Consider the following 19,028-nt stretch of genomic DNA (forward strand, 5'->3'; position numbering starts at 1 on the left):
GCATTCAGTAGTATTTTGGATTTGAACATATGTTATACAGATACTAGCTAGTGACTGGTTTGTGTTGCTCTTTTTAATTACCCTTGTGTATTGTAAGGATGGTTGGATCATACACAAAGTACTATTTACCTTTTGTGTAACCTACAGTATATTTCCTTATACAGGGGCATGTAAAAGTTTGGGGATACCAAGTCAAACAGTAAAGCAAGTTGAAGATTAAATTAAATTTAACTAAAGTTAAAGATGACACATTTCATTTGTATTTTAGGCAACATAAATCAACATAGTCACTTTTTACATTTTAAAAATTACAAAAAGGAAAATGGGCCAATACTACAGTTTGTGCACCCTTTGAGATTTGTGTTCTCAGATAATGTTGACCAAAGTTTCAGACCTTAATTAGCCTGTTAGTGTTTTGGCTTGTTCACTGTCATCATTAGGAAAGGCCAAGTGATGCAAATTTTCCAGCTTTATAAAAAAGCTTCTGCCCACTCCCATCCTCACTTCCCCGGCCAACATGCTTTTTTACTGCAAATAAAGAGCGGAATTTCTACAAAAGACTGGTGAGTAGTGTTGAGCATTCCGATACCGCAAGTATCGGCCGATATTTGCGGTATCGGAATTCCGATACCGAGTTACGATATCTTTGCGATATCGGGACTCGGGATCGGAATGCATATTCATGTGTAAATGACGTCGCGGTCTTGTGATTGGTCGTGTGAGCGGTTACATGAGCGTTCACGCGACCAATCACAAGCCGCCACGTCATCGAAGGTCCCTCACTCTCTCATTCTTAGGAATGGAGGCTGCCGGTTGCAGCGGTTACCACCAGGGCGCGTCAGAGGTGAGTATATCCCTATTTTTTATTTTTATTCTTTATTTTACACATAAATATGGATCCCAGGGCCTGAAGGAGAGTTTCCTCTCCTTCAGACCCTGGGAACCATCCAGGATCACTTCCGATATTTGTGTCCCATTGACTTGTATTGGTATCGGGTATCGGTATCGGCGATATCCGATATTTTTCGGATATCGGCTGATACAATCCGATACCGATACTTTCAAATATCGGAAGGTATCGCTCAACACTACTGGTGAGTGCTACCTGCTTTTCTTTGGAGGATTTATGACACTGTGTTTTCCTGGACTAGCACCTGGGGTCACAAGTCTAAGCCTGATGTATGGTATGACATTGACAGCACAGGAATCAGCCGCACTGGCGGTGCCATCCGTCTTTTTGCCTTATAGCTCAGTCAATATATATAAAATTTAGTAAAGTATATGGTAGTACTAGGTTAATGCAAAAAGTGAAATCTTGCAATAACATGTGAGATCTCACTTTTACAGTGCAAGAAAGACCACCTAGTGTTGTAGGATCCCACGCTGCATGCAGTTATCCCACAACTTTGAAGTTCATACCTGACTTTTGTTAGACAGTCAGTTCATTTATAGATGCATTAGAGACCATTGGCTGCCCAGGTGTTGCTTAAATAAAAATGACATCTGTTGACACATGATAAATATTCTAATTTTTAAAACATTTCAATTTATTCAGGATTGAATAACTTCACAAGTAGAAATACACATACTTAAAATCCTTGACATGTTATTAATGAGGTTAGCAATGGTTTTCTGAGGAATGTTCAGCCAAGCTGAATGTACTTCTACACAAAAATCATCAAGATCCACTTCTGGCAGATCCCTTAGCAATTGCCTAATCACATTCCATATGTGTTCAATGGAGACAGTTCAGGAGACACTGCAGGCCATGGTAGCATGTTTAGGCCATGGTAGCATGTTTAGGCCATGCAAGCTGCTCAAAATAATGCTGAGTAGCTAGAGTACCGGGAATGAAGACTAGAGAGGTCTGGCTACCTTATCTTATGCCATCCCGTATCACAGTCCTGTGAGTAGGACTGGTGTGACATTCCCTCATGAAGGTCTTTTTATAGTGTTGCCCAAGTTGCTTCCAGAGCAGTCTGGCTATCATTGGATCCAAGACAAAAGGGAGACTCATCACTGAAGAGCATAAACCTCCATTTCATCCTGCCGTCTTACTCCGCACCATGATAACCTTTAGACTTCTAGCCCAATGACGTGAAAATGTCTTTTGATAGTTTCTGTAGGCACTGTTTAAGACCATAAGTTTGGTTATTTCATGTCTAATTTTGCCTGAGTACAGAATGGATCAATCGTGGAACCAGTGGCACATCTATAGTTTTTGAGCCTAAATGTATTCAGCGTGGCAGAACAATCCTCAGATAACCATTAATAACTTCACTGATAGCAGCCAAGGTGTTGTAGGTGTGTGTATTTATGCATGTGGCAGTCTCATTCAATACTGAATAAAGCAAGATGTTTTTAACCCCTTCACGACATGCCCCGTACTAGTACGACGCATGCCGTGTCTCCCCCTTTGATGTGGGCTCTGGCGCTGAGCCCACATCAAAGTCAAGACATGTCAGCTGTTATGTACAGCTGACATGTGCGCGCAATAGCGGCAGGTGGAATCGCGATCCACCTGCTGCTGTTAACCAGTTAAATGCCCCCGTCAAACTGTGACAGCGGCATTTAACTACCTCTTCCGGCTGCGCGGCTGGAAATGAGCGTATCGCCGACCCCCGTCACATGATCGGGGGTCAGCAATGCATCAGGATAGTAACCATAGAGGTCCTTGAGACCTCTATGGTTACTGATGCCGGTTTGCTGTGAGCGCCACCCTGTGGTCGGCGCTCATAGCAAGCCTGCAATTCAGCTACATAGCAGCGATCTGATGATCGTTGCTATGTAGCTGAGCCGATCCAGTTGTGCCAGCTTCTAGCCTCCCATGGAGGCTATTGAAGCATGGCAAAAGTTAAAAAAAATAAAAGAAAAAAAATATGAAAAAAATAAAAAAATATATAAAAGTTTAAATCACCCCGCTTTCGCCCCATCCAAAATAAAACAATGAAAAAAAAAAATCAAACATACACATATTTGGGATCACCGCGTTCAGAATCGCCCGATCTCTCAATAAAAAAAGCATTAATGTGATCGCTAAACAGCGTAGCGAGAAAAAAATTCAAATTACTTTTTCTGGTGTCTGTGACATTGCAATAAGGGGCGATCAAAACTACGTATCTGCACAGAAGTGGTATCATTAAAAACATCAGCTTGGCACGCAAAAAATAAGCCCTCACCCGACCCCAGATCACGAAAAATGGAGACGCTATGGGTATCAGAAAATGGCGCAATTTTTTTTTTTTTAGCAAAGTTTTGAATTTTTTTTCACCACTTAGATAAACAATAACCTAGACATATTAGGTGTCTATGAACTAGTAATGACCTAGAGAATCACAATGGCAGGTCAGTTTTAGCATTTAGTGAACCTAGCAAAAAAGACAAACAAAAAACAAATGTGGGATTGCACTTTCTTTGCAATTTCACCACACTTGGAATTTTTTTCCAGTTATCTAGTACAAGACATGGTAAAACCAATGGCGTCGTTCAAAAGTACAACTCGTCCTGCAAAAAATAAGCCCTCACATGATCATATTGATGGAAAAATAAAAAAGTTATGGCTCTGGGAAGGAGGGGAGCGAAAAACAAAACCGCAAAAACGAAAAAGGGCTGCGGGGTGAAGGGGTTAAAATGTGGTTTCCATTGTATCATCATTTGCATTTCAGTAACATGTCTAGTGATTTTGTTATTTCTATAATTCCACTACTTTTCCTTCTTAATGTTGCAATTTTAATAATGATCTCGATAAAAAAGGCTTGAAAATTGAGTGAATGTGAATTAATTTATAGCATGAAGAAAAGAGATGAGACTATTACATTCTAAAAAATGGATATTTTGTTTAAATATTTAAAGTTTTTTTATCATTACATGTTTTCTAATGTTTCTTCTCAGAATCTACAAACTCACGAACAAGAAATTGCAGTACGTTGGCAAGTTGTAGACCAGAAGATACCTCTTTATGCAAATCACAAAGATATACTCCAGAAGGCAGTAGACCTCTACAGCGCTTACTATTAACATAGCATATATCCCAGTACCTGCTGCCTATGCTGTAGCTCAATGTTCATCTTATAAATGTTATATTTCTCACATTGCATTTATTATAAAGCTTTGTACATGAATTAAACTGCAGATAATATACTGAATAAATCTCTGCAACCGAAAATCATATTTATTCATCTGAATATGGTTGTTTTAGCAGCAAGTCCTATTAAAGACAAGTATGCATCAGAAAAGTGTCTATGGCTTAATTGTTACATTTATTTAAAAAATTAGCATTTTTTCTACATATTACATTCTGTATTAACATTTTAAAAAAGTATTTTCATTTTCACACTGGCCACTGGTGCATTGTTAGACTCTAAGGGGCCGATACATGAAAGTGTTTACCTTAGTTTTCTGGCATAAAGCATTTTGAAAAGTCACAACATTTTTGCACCATGCAGAGTTATGCTAAAATTAAATCAGTTTTGGCATTTTCATGCCAGTTATAATCAGCTCTGGAGTAATATTGTCACTGATAACAATGCATCAAATTCATCAAAGCACCACTGCAGCATTTACTATTATACAGTATGCTGATTAGAGATTGTGTAGTGCATGTAGGTACATACTCACCTATGATTGATTTGAGCCATTTGCAACCCTCTGGCACTGCAGACTACAGTTATAACCAGCCAAATCACACTGGTTGCTGAGTGAAGCAGAGGTCACTTTTTTGGAATCTTCTCAATGCAAGTGGGAATTCAGGACAATGCAAGTAGCTGTGTTTTATAGCCCCAACACTAGTATTGAGAAAAATAAACTTTTGGAACAGAGTGATCCTGTTGCAAAAGCCATTAGGTGATCGCCCAGCAACCGGAGCCGGTCTGAAAACAGGTGAAGACACCAGCCGCTGAGTATGTGACTACATTAGAGATGAGCGAGCATGCTTGCCACTACTCGGTTAACACCCAAGCATCACAGTGCTCACATTGCTCAGAGCTCAGCGAGTATTGCCGGTTTTGCTTGGCGGGAGTTCGGGTTCCCGCTCTGCAGGTTTGGTGCTCTTTATAGCACCAATCAACATGCAGAGATTGTCTGTCACACACTGTAATGCCGCAGCCATGTTGGTTGTGGCATTACAGTGATTGGCTGGCCGCACAGCGTGATCAGCTCTATAGTAGACCGGACGCTGCCCTGCTCATCACAGTCAGGTCCGGACTCAGGCAGTGTAGGGAGAGTTGCTGCTGAGATAGGGAGACATTTTCAATTGTATTGCTTAGTGTGGGTATACCATCTGTAAATTAATAAAGTTAGGGGGTGCTCACTGCTTTTAAAAGAAGGTGCTCTGGAGAAAAAGGTTCAAGAAAAATAAGTAAGTAAACTCAGGCACACTAAAGTGCTGTAGATAATTTTATATTCTTTATTTGATATTTCAAAAAATTCTAAAAAATTCAAGATGGTGGGACTCCCCAAAAAACTTGTTGCAGATTCTTTACAGACATATACCACATTCAACGTTTTGGCTCACTAGCCTTTTTCACGAAATGTCTGTCTTTCTGTAACATACATAAATGAATAAACTTGAGAATACATAATAAGAAATATAGAAAAACATAATAGATAACAATGAACTAGGTGTGGTGTAATATATCACCCTGGTCCAACCATCTATCCAGATTGCAAGATAAACAAATAAACCGATATGGACCAATACAAATATAGACAAAAACAATGAAATGACTATTAGTTCAATAGGACCTAGTATCTAATTCGAGATGCATCCATTGATATTAATTAAAGTGAACAGTAACATGAAAAAAACTTATATAGTGACAATAGTGTAATCTAATGGTATAACATTGAAATATGGATATATCCAGATGTAAATATATATACAGTATGTGAACATATAAGCATATATAAGCATACAAGTATAGTTATAGTTATAAATTTTCTTTGTTTCAGATCATGTCTGCTCCTTCTTCCTCTCGTCGTAATTGCCTAAACAACCCTGACTCCTTCTGCTATATTTGTGGTGTTTTCACCATTCCAGTTCAAAGGGCAGACATCAGTGCATTTGTCAAACAAGCATATTTTGCATATTTTAAAGTAAAACTCGGTGATCAAGATAAGCCATGGGCCCCTCACATAGTGTGCAAGCAGTGTGTCGAGAGTTTACGGATGTGGACCAAAGGAACACGTGAAAAGTTGGCATTTGGTATCCCCATGGTGTGGAGAGAGCAAAAAGGTCATTCCACAGACTGTTACTTCTGTTTAGTGAAAACATCAGGATTTAACAGGAAAAATAAAAGTAAAATAGAATATCCAAATCTACCGTCAGCTATCAGACCAATGCCTCATTCAGCTGAAATTCCAGTGCCAGTTTTCGAACAGCTACCATCTCTAGAAGTCCTGAGTGATGTTGACGAACACAGTGACAGCAATGATGCAGAATTTGAAATTCACAAGGATTCAGTTCGTAAGGGATTTGATCAGCACGAGTTAAATGATTTAGCACGTGAATTGGGCTTATCAAAAAAAGCTTCAGAATTACTAGCATCAAGGCTGAATGAGAAACAGTTACTTAAACAAGGAGCGAAGGTATCTACGTACTAGAGAAAGTACATATATATATACATAGTACATATAGTATGTACATATACATATAATTATGTTTTTCTATATTTCTTATTATGTATTTTCAAGTTTATTCATTTCTGTATGTTACAGAAAGACAGACATTTCTTGAAAAAGGCTAGTGAGCCGAAACGTTGAATGTGGTATTTGTCTGTGAAGAATCTGCAACAAGTTTTTTGGGGAGCCCCACCATTTTGAATTTTTTGAATATTTTGAAATATCAAAGAATATAAAATTATCTACAGCATTTTAGTATACCATCTGTAATACACAAATCAATCTCAACCAACAGTCCTTCTGAGGACTAATCAAGGTGTATATAGATATCAGTGATAGGCAGGCAGTGTATGTGGATATATAGATATCAGTGCTAGGCAGGCAGGCAGTGTATGTGGGTATACAGAGATCAGTGCTATGCAGGCAGGCAGCATATGTGACATACTTCATTGCATATAGCAAGATGGTCCATTCCAGTACTGCTGCTGCCTATTACAGATATTTATATACATAATCCCAGGTATCAGGGGCCAGGAATATTTTTTGGGATCTTAATCCTGATTATTTTCTTTAAAAACAATCCAGAGCACACTTTGTTTCTGCTCATTTGCTTGTTGACACTGCAGAACAGAATCAGATCCTTTCCATATTAGGTCGGGGTCAAACCTAACGTACAGTACAGACCAAAAGTTTGGACACACCTTCTCATTTAAAGATTTTTCTGTATTTTCATGACTATGAAAATTGTAAATTCACATTGAAGGCATCAAAACTATGAATTAACACATGTGGAATTATATACTTAACAAAAAAGTGTGAAACAACTGAAAATATATCTTATATTCTAGGTTCTTCAAAGTAGCCACCTTTTGCTTTGATGACTGCTTTGCACACTCTTGGCATTCTCTTGATGAGCTTCAAGAGGTAGTCAGAAAATTGCGAGGGAGCCCATGCCAGTTTTTTCCATGATTTAACCCTTTATTTTAACAACTAGAGCTCCCTAATTTTGCACACACAAACTACTAACATTATTTTAGTGAGGAATATGTAAAAATATAACGGATATGAAATGGCTTACTGTATGTAAACCATGTCTCATATCCTGTCAGGTTTGGTAAGGAGTTAGCAAAAGCCGGCAATTGAATTATCAGCTATTATGCTATCTAGCTCTGTGTATGTATATATATATATACAGTTAGGTCCATATATATTTGGACAGAGACAACATTTTTCTAATTTTGATTATAGATATTACCACAATGAATTTTAGACAAAACAATTCAGATGCAGTTGAAGTTCAGACTTTCAGCTTTCATTTGAGGGTATCCACATTAAAATTGGATGAAGGGTTTAGGAGTTTCAGCTCCTTAACATGTGCCACCCTGTTTTTAAAGGGACCAAAAGTAATTGGACAGATTAAATAATTTTAAATAAAATGCCCATTTTTAGTACTTGGTTGAAAACCCTTTGTTGGCAATGACTGCCTGAAGTCTTGAACTCATGGGCATCACCAGACAATGTGTTACCTCCTTTTTGATGCTCTGCCAGGCCTTCACTGCGGTGGTTTTCAGTTGCTGTTTGTGGGCCTTTCTGTCTGAAGTTTAGTCTTTAACAAGTGAAATGCATGCTCAATTGGGTTGAGATCAGGTAACTGTCTTGGCCATTCAAGAATATTCCACTTCTTTGCTTTTAATAAACTCCAGGGTTGCTTTGGCTTTATGTTTTGGGTCATTGTCCATCTGTATTATGAAACGACGACCAATCAGTTTGGCTGCATTTGGCTGGATCTGAGCACACAGTATGTCTCTGAATACCTCAGAATTCATTCGGGTGCTTCTGTCCTGTGTCACATCATCAATAAACACTAGTGACCCAGTGCCACTGGCAGCCATGCATGCCCAAGCCATCACACCGCCTCCGCCGTGTTTTACAGATGATGTGGTATGCTTTGGATCATGAGCTGTACCACGCCTTCGCCATACTTTTCTCTTTCCATCATTCTGGTAGAGGTTGATCTTGGTTTCATCTGTCCAAAGAATGTTCTTCCAGAACTGTGCTGGCTTTTTTAGATGTTTTTTAGCAAAGTCCAGTCTAGCCTTTTTATTCTTGATGCTTATGAGTGGCTTGCACCGTGCAGTGAACCCTCTGTATTTACTGTCATGCAGTCTTCTCTTTATGGTAGATTTGGATATTGATATGCCTACCTCCTGGAGAGTGTTGTTCACTTGGTTGGCTGTTGTGAAGGGGTTTCTCTTCACCATGGAGATTATTCTGCGATCATCCACCACTGTTGTCTTCCGTGGGCGCCCAGGTCTTTTTGCATTAATGAGTTCACCAGTGCTTTCTTTCTTTCTCAGGATGTACCAAACTGTAGATTTTGCCACTCCTAATATTGTAGCAATTTCTCGGATGGGTTTTTTTCTGTTTTCGCAGCTTAAGGATGGCTTGTTTCACCTGCATGGAGAGCTCCTTTGAACTAATGTTTACTTCACAGCTAAACCTTCCAAATGCAAGCACCACACCTCAAATCAACTGCAGGCCTTTTATCTACTTAATTGAGAATGACATAACAAAGGGATTGCCCACACCTGTCCATGAAATAGCCTTGGAGTCAATTGCCAATTACTTTTGGTCCCTTTAAAAAACAGGGTGGCACATGTTAAGGAGCTGAAACTCCTAAACCCTTCATCCAATTTGAATGTGGATACCCTCAAATGGAAGCTGAAAGTCTGAACTTCAACTGCATCTGAATTGTTTTGTTTAAAATTCATTGTGGTAATGTCTATAACCAAAATTAGAAAAATGTTGTCTCTGTCCAAATATATATGGACCTAACTGTATATACACGTGTGTGTGTGTGTCAATGACATATACATATATATATATATATATATATATATATATATATATATATATATATATATATATATATACTGTGTATATTCTATGTCTAGACATTTATTTTATCTATTCTAACCTGTCAGTGTGATTTTACTGTACACCGCACTGAATTACTGGCTTTTCTATAGAACACCGGTGCATATTTCTCGCAAGTCTCACGCATGGTCCATATGTAATCTGTATTTTTCTCACCCCCATAGACTTTCATTGGCATATTTTTTGAGTAATACGCTGACAATCGCAGCATGCTGCGATTTTTTTAGCCCGTAAAATGCGGCCGAGAAATATACGGCTGATGGAAGCTGCCCCATAGAGAAACATTGGTCCGTTTGTAATGTGTTGTTTTATTGCCTCTCCCTCGTCCGTATTTCTCTCTAGTGTGATGCCATCCTTACAGCGCAAAAAATCCAGCTATTTTAAACTGGGGTTTGTCCGTCACATGGATCACATATCAGTGTGCTCAAAATTGTGCCATTTCAGGCCTCCATTTAAATTTTTTTGCAGTGTCTTAGCCTTGTTATTGCCACCAGTTTGCTTAAAAAAATAGATACCTACAGGCCAGATATTTAGAACTGGGATTTTGTCCGTCTCACAGGTTACATATCAGTGCGCACAAAATTGTGCCATTTCAGGCCTCCTGTTGTGAATTTGGATTCTGGCTCCCCCGGTGGCCGCTTGTGGAATTGGACTTGTCATCCTCTTTCCTGTTTCACCTGGTTCCATCAGTAGTGGGTGTCGCTATTTAAGCTCATTTCTCTGGTGGTTTCTTGCCGGTCAACAATGTTATCTGATGCCTCTCAGTGCTTGTTCCTGCTTCTAGACTACTACTAGATAAGTTGGACTTTTGTCCATGTTTTGTTTTGCCTATTTGTTCCAGTTCACAGCTGAAGTTTTGTTACTGTGTCTGGAAAGCTCTCGTTGATCTGGGATTGCTACTCTGGCGTTATGAGTTAATGCCAGAGTTTAAGGTAATCTCTGGATGGTGTTTTGTTAGTGTTTTTCTGCTGACCATGAAAGTATACTATCTGTCTTCTGCTATCTAGTAAGCGGACCTCAAATTTGCTAAGACTATTTTCCTGCTGCGTTTGTTGTTTCATCTGAACTCACCGTCATTATATGTGGGGGGCTACTGTCTTCTTTGGAATATTTCTCTAGAGGTGAGCCAGGTCTTATATTTCCCTCTGCTAGCTATTTAGGTCTTAGGCCAGAGCTGGGCATCTAGCTATAAATAGGAAATGCTACCTGGCTATTTCTAGTTGCGCGGCAGGCTTAGTTCATGGTCAATATAGTTCCATCTTCCGAGAGCTTGTCCCTCTATAGGCTTGCTATGATCTCTGCCTGCAGAGATCATGACAGTTTGACCGGCCAATAAAGTGTTAAAGACCCAGGTTGAGAAAGGAGAGTTATAAGAAGTCTGCTGGAATTTTTTTTTTTTTTTTTTTTTTTTTTTCCTCCAGTCTGCCTTGCTGCAGTCTTTTTTCTCTCTCTCCTCCTAATCTCTGTATGGCTCTGTGTGCACCTGACAATAATGGATCTCCAGAGTGTAACTGCGGGTTTGAATAATCTCATCACGAAAGTACAAAATTTACAAGATTTTGTGGTACATGCTCCGGTATCTGAGCCGAGAATTCCTTTGCCGGAGTTCTTCACAGGGAATAGAGCTAGCTTCCAGAATTTCCGAAATAATTGTAAGCTTTATTTGTCCCTGAAGTCTCGTTCAGCTGGAGACCCTGCTCAGCAGGTTAGGATTGTGATTTCCTTGCTCAGGGGTGACCCTCAAGATTGGGCCTTCTCATTGCCAGCAGGGGATCCTGCGTTACGCGATGTGGATGCGTTTTTTCTGGCCTTGGGCTTGCTTTATGAGGAACCTCATTTGGAACTTCAGGCAGAAAAAACTTTGATGGCACTATCTCAGGGGCAAGACGAAGCTGAAGTTTTCTGCCAAAAATTCCGTAAATGGTCTGTGCTTACTCAGTGGAATGAGTGCGCCTTGGCGGCAACTTTCAGAGAAGGTCTCTCTGATGCCGTTAAGGATGTTATGGTGGGGTTCCCTGTGCCTGCAGGTCTGAATGAGTCCATGACAATGGCTATTCAGATTGATAGGCGTCTGCGGGAGCGCAAACCGGTGCACCATCTGGCGGTGTCTATGGAAAAGACGCCAGAAAGTATGCAGTGTGATAGAATTCTGTCCAGGAGCGAGCGACAGAATTTTAGACGGAAGAATGGATTGTGTTTCTATTGTGGGGATTCTACTCATGTTATATCAGCATGCTCTAGGCGTACAAAGAAGCTTGATAAGTCTGTTTCCATTGGCACCATTCAGTCTAAGTTTATTTTGTCTGTAACCCTGATTTGCTCTTTGTCATCCATTGCCACGGACGCCTATGTTGACTCTGGCGCCGCTCTGAGTCTTATGGATTGGTCCTTTGCCAATCGTTGTGGTTTTGATTTAGAGCCTTTGGAGACTCTTATTCCTCTGAAGGGGATTGACTCCACCCCATTGGCTAATAATAAACCACAATACTGGACACAAGTAACCATGCGTATCAATCCGGATCACCAGGAGATTATTCGTTTCCTGGTGCTGTATAATTTACATGACGATTTGGTACTGGGATTGCCATGGTTGCAGTCTCACAACCCAGTCTTGGACTGGAGAGCAATGTCTGTGTTGAGCTGGGGATGTAAGGGTATTCATGGGGACTTACCTTTGGTTTCTATTTCGTCGTCCATTCCCTCTGAAGTCCCTGAGTTCCTCTCTGATTATCAAGACGTCTTTGACGAACCCAAGCTTGGGTCGTTACCTCCGCACCGTGAGTGCGATTGTGCCATAGATTTGATACCGGGTTGTAAATATCCCAAGGGTCGTTTGTTTAATCTGTCTGTGCCGGAACATGCTGCTATGCGGGAATATATAAAGGAGTCTTTGGAAAAGGGACATATTCGTCCATCTTCTTCTCCCTTGGGAGCTGGGTTTTTCTTTGTCTCAAAAAAAGACGGCTCTTTGAGACCATGTATTGATTATCGGCTTCTGAATAAGATCACTGTTAAGTATCAATACCCATTGCCATTGCTTACTGATTTGTTTGCTCGTATAGAGGGTGCTAAGTGGTTCTCTAAAATTGATCTTCGTGGGGCGTATAATTTGGTGCGGATCAGGCAGGGGGATGAGTGGAAGACCGCATTTAATACGCCCGAGGGCCACTTTGAGTATTTGGTCATGCCTTTTGGTCTTTCTAATGCCCCTTCAGTTTTCCAGTCTTTTATGCATGATATTTTCCGCGATTTTCTGGATAAATTTATGATAATATATCTGGATGATATTCTGATTTTTTCTGATGACTGGGACTCTCATGTCCAGCAGGTCAGGAGAGTTTTTCAGGTTCTGCGGTCTAATTCTTTATGTGTGAAGGGGTCTAAGTGCGTTTTTGGGGTCCAGAAAGTTTCCTTTTTGGGGTATATTTTTTCTCCCTCTTCCATTGAGATGGATCCCGTCAAGGTGCAAGCTATTTGTGACTGGACTCAGCCCTCCTCTCTTAAGGGTCTTCAGAGATTTTTGGGCTTTGCCAACTTTTACCGCCGATTTATTGCTGGTTTTTCGGATGTCGTTAAACCACTGACTGATTTGACCAGACAGGGCGCTGATGTTGCTAATTGGTCCCCTCATGCTGTGGGGGCCTTTCGGGAGCTTAAGCGCCATTTTGCCTCTGCCCCTGTGTTGCGTCAGCCTGATGTGAATCTGCGTTTTCAGGTTGAGGTTGACGCTTCGGAGATCGGAGCTGGGGCAGTGTTGTCGCAGAAAGGTTCCGACTGCTCCGTCATTAGGCCTTGTGCCTTCTTTTCTCGCAAATTTTCGCCCGCAGAGCGGAATTATGATGTTGGGAATCGGGAGCTTTTGGCCATGAAGTGGGCGTTTGAGGAGTGGCGCCATTGGCTCGAGGGGGCTAGGCATCAGGTGGTGGTATTGACTGACCACAAAAATTTGATTTATCTTGAGACTGCCAGACGCCTGAATCCTAGACAGGCGCGCTGGTCTTTATTTTTTTCTCGCTTTAATTTTGTGGTGTCATACCTACCGGGTTCTAAGAATGTTAAGGCAGATGCCCTTTCTAGGAGTTTTGACCCGGACTCTCCTGGTAATTCTGAACCCACAGGTATCCTTAGGGAGGGAGTAATTTTGTCGGCCGTTTCTCCTGATCTGCGGCGGTCCTTGCAAGAGTTTCAGGCGGATAGACCGGATCGTTGTCCGCCTGATAGACTGTTTGTTCCGGATGATTGGACCAGCAGAGTCATCTCTGAGGTACATTCTTCTGCATTGGCAGGTCATCCCGGAATTTTTGGTACCAGGGATTTGGTGGCAAGATCCTTCTGGTGGCCTTCCCTGTCACGAGATGTGCGAGTCTTTGTGCAGTCATGTGACGTTTGTGCTCGGGCCAAGTCTTGTAGTTCTCGGGCTAGCGGACTGCTGTTGCCCTTGCCTATTCCTAAGAGGCCTTGGACACACATCTCGATGGATTTTATTTCAGATCTGCCTGTTTCCCAGAAGATGTCTGTCATCTGGGTGGTCTGTGACCGTTTCTCTAAAATGGTCCATTTGGTTCCTCTGCCCAAGTTGCCTTCTTCTTCTGAGTTGGTTCCTCTGTTTTTTCAGAATGTTGTCCGATTGCACGGTATTCCTGAGAATATTGTTTCTGACAGAGGTACCCAATTTGTGTCTAGATTTTGGCGGGCATTCTGTGCTAGGATGGGCATAGATTTGTCTTTTTCATCTGCTTTTCACCCTCAGACTAATGGCCAGACCGAGCGGACTAATCAGACCCTGGAGACATATCTGAGGTGTTTTGTCTCTGCTGACCAGGATGATTGGGTTGCTTTTTTGCCATTGGCAGAGTTCGCCCTCAATAATCGGGCCAGCTCTTCCACCTTGGTGTCCCCGTTTTTCTGTAATTCGGGGTTTCACCCTCGATTTTCCTCCGGTCAGGTGGAATCCTCGGATTGTCCTGGAGTGGATGCGGTGGTGGAGAGATTGCATCACATCTGGGGGCAGGTTATGGACAATTTGAAGTTGTCCCAGGAGAAGACTCAGCGTTTTGCCAACCGTCATCGTCGTGTTGGTTCTCGGCTTTGTGTTGGAGATTTGGTGTGGTTGTCTTCTCGTTTTGTCCCTATGAGGGTCTCTTCTCCTAAGTTTAAACCTCGGTTCATCGGCCCTTATAGAATATTGGAGATTCTTAATCCTGTTTCTTTCCGTTTGGACCTCCCTGCGTCCTTTTCCATTCATAACGTTTTTCATCGGTCGTTATTGCGCAGGTATGAGGTACCTGTGGTACCTTCAGTTGAGCCTCCTGCTCCGGTGTTGGTTGAGGGTGAGTTGGAGTACGTTGTGGAGAAAATTTTGGACTCTCGTGTTTCCAGACGGAGACTCCAGTATCTGGTCAACTGGAAGGGTTACGGCCAGGAGGATAATTCTTGGGTCAATGCATCTGATGTTCATGCTTCTGATCTTGTTCGTGCCTTCCATAGGGCTCATCCTGGTCGCCCTGGTGGATCTGGTGAGGGTTCGGTGCCCCCTCCTTGAGGGGGGGGTACTGTTGTGAATTTGGATTCTGGCTCCCCCGGTGGCCGCTTGTGGAATTGGACTTGTCATCCTCTTTCCTGTTTCACCTGGTTCCATCAGTAGTGGGTGTCGCTATTTAAGCTCATTTCTCTGGTGGTTTCTTGCCGGTCAACAATGTTATCTGATGCCTCTCAGTGCTTGTTCCTGCTTCTAGACTACTACTAGATAAGTTGGACTTTTGTCCATGTTTTGTTTTGCCTATTTGTTCCAGTTCACAGCTGAAGTTTTGTTACTGTGTCTGGAAAGCTCTCGTTGATCTGGGATTGCTACTCTGGCGTTATGAGTTAATGCCAGAGTTTAAGGTAATCTCTGGATGGTGTTTTGTTAGTGTTTTTCTGCTGACCATGAAAGTATACTATCTGTCTTCTGCTATCTAGTAAGCGGACCTCAAATTTGCTAAGACTATTTTCCTGCTGCGTTTGTTGTTTCATCTGAACTCACCGTCATTATATGTGGGGGGCTACTGTCTTCTTTGGAATATTTCTCTAGAGGTGAGCCAGGTCTTATATTTCCCTCTGCTAGCTATTTAGGTCTTAGGCCAGAGCTGGGCATCTAGCTATAAATAGGAAATGCTACCTGGCTATTTCTAGTTGCGCGGCAGGCTTAGTTCATGGTCAATATAGTTCCATCTTCCGAGAGCTTGTCCCTCTATAGGCTTGCTATGATCTCTGCCTGCAGAGATCATGACAGCCTCCATTTCATTTTTTTGCAGTGTCTTAGCCTAGTTATTGACACAGTTTGCTTAAAAAAATAGATAACCACAGGCCAGATATTTTGAACTGGGGTTTGTCCGTCCCACGGATCATAACTCGGTTCGTTGAAAATTCTGCCATATGTGGCCTACTGTTAAATTTTGCTGTTATGTCTTAGATAAGACACCAGTTTGCTGAAAAAAGTTACCTACAGGCCAGCTATTTTAAACAGGGGTTTGGACATCACACGGATCACATCTCAGTGTGTTGAGAATTCTTCCATTTGTGGCCTACTGTTAAATTTTGTTATAGTGTTTTAGATAAGACACCAGTTTGTCAGAGTGGGTTTTTAGTGTCGCTGGTGGAATTATAACTGATAAGCGCATCCGCCTAACAATTGAAAATGCTGACAGGCAGACTCTTATAAAAATGAACAAGGGCTGGATATGGCCAGACTTCTCTACACCAGACTTCTATACACCACCTTATGATAGCAGCGTAACAAACAGAAATCCAGTGTCTTTTTTTGAGAGGTCTATTCCCATGCACCTCTTCACACCCACACATGGGTTTACGCTTCCTGATTTTGGCTATTTGCAGTTGATACGCCCAACAGTGAACCCGATAGGCCTTGAGAGTCATTGTTACCCCTAAGCGTGCAAGAATCTCAATTTTTAGCTTGCCATACTCCTTAGTGTCATGTAAAGCTAATTCATAGTACACTGTGTGCAGAATTATTAGGCAAGTTGTATTTTAGAGGATTATTTTTATTCTTGATCAACAACTATGTTCTCAATCAACCCAAAAGACTCATAAATATCAAAGCTTAATATTTTTGGAAGTTGGAGTGTTTTTTTTTTAGATTTGGCTATCTTAGGAGGATATCTGTTTGTGCAGGTAGCTATTACTGTGCAGAATTATTAGGCAACTTAATACAAAACAAATATATTCCCATCTCACTTGTTTATTTTCACCAGGTAAACCAATATCACTGCACAAAATTTAGAAATAATCATTTCTGACATGCAAAAACCAACCCCCCCCAAAATTAGTGACCAATATAGCCACTTTTCTGTATGAGGACACTCAACAGCCTTCCATCCATAGATTCTGTCAGTTCCTTTATCTGTTTACGATCAACATTGAGTGCAGCAGCTACCACAGCCTCCCAGACACTGTTCTGAGAGGTGTGCTGTTTTCCCTCCCTGTAGATCTCACATTTTATGAGGGACCACAGGTTCTCTATGGGGTTCAGATCAGGTGAACAAGAGGGCCATGTCATTATTTTTTCTTCTTTGAGACCTTTACTGGCCAGCCACACTGTGGAGTAGTTGGAGGCATGTGATGGAGCATTGTCCTGAATGAAAATCATGTTTTTCTTGAACGATTCTGACTTCTTCCTGTACCACTGTTTGAAGAAGTTTTCTTCCAGAAACTGGCAGTAGGTCTGGGAGTTGAGCTTCACTCCATCCTCAACCCGAAAAGGTCCCACAAGTTCATCTTTGATGATACCAGCCCATACCAGTACCCCCACCTCCACCTTGCTGGCGTCAGAGTCGGAGTGGAGCTCTCTGCCCTTTACTGATCCAGCCTCTGGCCCATCCATCTGGCCCATTAAGAGTCACTCTTATTTCATCAGTCCATAAAACCTTTGAAAAGTCAGTCTTAAGATATTTCTTGGCCCAGTCTTGACGTATTATCTTATGTTTCTTGTTCAAAGGTGGTCGTTTTTCAGCCTTCCTTACCTTGGCCATGTACCTGAGTATCGCACACCATGTGCTTTTTGTTATTCCAGTAACATTGCAGCTCTGAAATATGGCAAAACTGGTGGCAAATAGAATCTTGGCAGCTTCACACTTGATTTTCTTCAATTCATTTGACATGAACGATGAATGAATGATATTTGACATGAAACGCTTGACCGTTCAGTGATCATGCTTCAAAGGTTTGGCAATTTCAAGACTGCTGCGTCCCTCTGTAAGACATGTCACGATTTTGGACTTTTCAGAGCCCTTCAAATCTCTCTTCTGACCCATTTTGCCAAAGGAAAGGAAGTTACTGTTAGCGGTCGAGATCCCGCCTCTGCACAGGGGGAATCTCGGGCCATCTACGCTGCAGTCTCCCATTCTTCTCCTGCCGCAGTGGAGCCTGCTCAGCGGAGACGTCGGTCCCAGCGTCTCGCTCGGTCTGACTCTGTGCAAAGGGTTACTACTGCCTTTCCAGCTTCTGCCATTGTAGCCAGTACTGGGCACCGGCGATCAGAAGTTTTTGGGACTAAGTCCTACTTTTCCCCTTCTGAGCATGCCCAGTGTAAGATCTTTCGTTGGAGATCAAGGGTCACATGCTTAGATACTGCAGCAAACCCCATTGGTCCTCTAGGAAGGTCCTAAAGGTGCTCAAATTCTGTGGCAGCCTCCCATTGGTCCTCCTGGGAAGGTCCTGTACTTGCTGCAGCTATAAAAGATGCGCATGACCGCACAGCCATGCGCTAGTATCAATCTAAGTTATGTGCTTTGCGCCAGTGTAGTTATGTATGTATGTATTCAGGGACCCGGCTGAAATAAGCCCCTAGAATACCGGCACCTCTGGTGAGGAGATTGTGCGTTGTGTATGTATTCAGGGACCCGGCTGAAATAAGCCCCTAGAATACTGGCTCCTCCTGTGAGGAGATTGTGTGTTTGCATGACCACTGACTGCTATCAGTTCGGCAGTTAGCTTGCGCCCCTATGAGTCTAACAGGGCGCAGTACTTTCGTTTCATGGCTTTGTGAAGTAACAGAGCTAGCTTATACCGCCTAATAGTGCCACCATTCACTAGCAGCAGGTTCCTCCTGCACGGTGGACCCCGGGCTGCGATCGCACCAATAATAAACATCTTTATTTACTCGGTGCGTTCCGCTAGCCCTAACAGTTACCTAATAACTAAGCACACCTTATATAGGGTTTTGATGTCATTAGTAGTGTTGAGCGATACCGTCCGATACTTGAAAGTATCGGTATCGGAAAGTATCGGTCGATACCGGCAAAGTATCGGATCTAATCCAATACCGATACCCGATACCAATACAAGTCAATGGGACTCAAGTATTGGATGGTATCCTGATGGTTCCCAGGGTCTGAAGGAGAGGAAACTCTCCTTCAGGCCCTGGGAACCATATTAATGTGTAAAATAAAGAATTAAAATAAAAAATATTGATCTAC

General features: G+C 41.9%; 1 protein-coding gene across 2 annotated transcripts in view; it reads left to right on the forward strand.

Moving 5' to 3' along the window:
• LOC143786355 (transient receptor potential cation channel subfamily M member 2-like) overlaps positions 1 to 4,229 on the forward strand; it is a 1,952,850-nt gene extending 1,948,621 nt beyond the window's left edge. For both annotated transcript variants that reach the window (XM_077275686.1, XM_077275685.1), the window contains one exon: positions 3,892 to 4,229. In XM_077275686.1, coding sequence (XP_077131801.1) covers positions 3,892 to 4,017 — 126 coding nt within the window. In that variant the 3' untranslated portion in view covers positions 4,018 to 4,229. The remainder of the gene's footprint in view (positions 1 to 3,891) is intronic.
• Positions 4,230 to 19,028: the final 14,799 nt, after the last annotated feature.

The sequence above is a fragment of the Ranitomeya variabilis genome, chromosome 7, assembly GCF_051348905.1.
Source record: "Ranitomeya variabilis isolate aRanVar5 chromosome 7, aRanVar5.hap1, whole genome shotgun sequence".
NCBI classification, from domain to species: Eukaryota; Metazoa; Chordata; class Amphibia; order Anura; family Dendrobatidae; genus Ranitomeya; species Ranitomeya variabilis.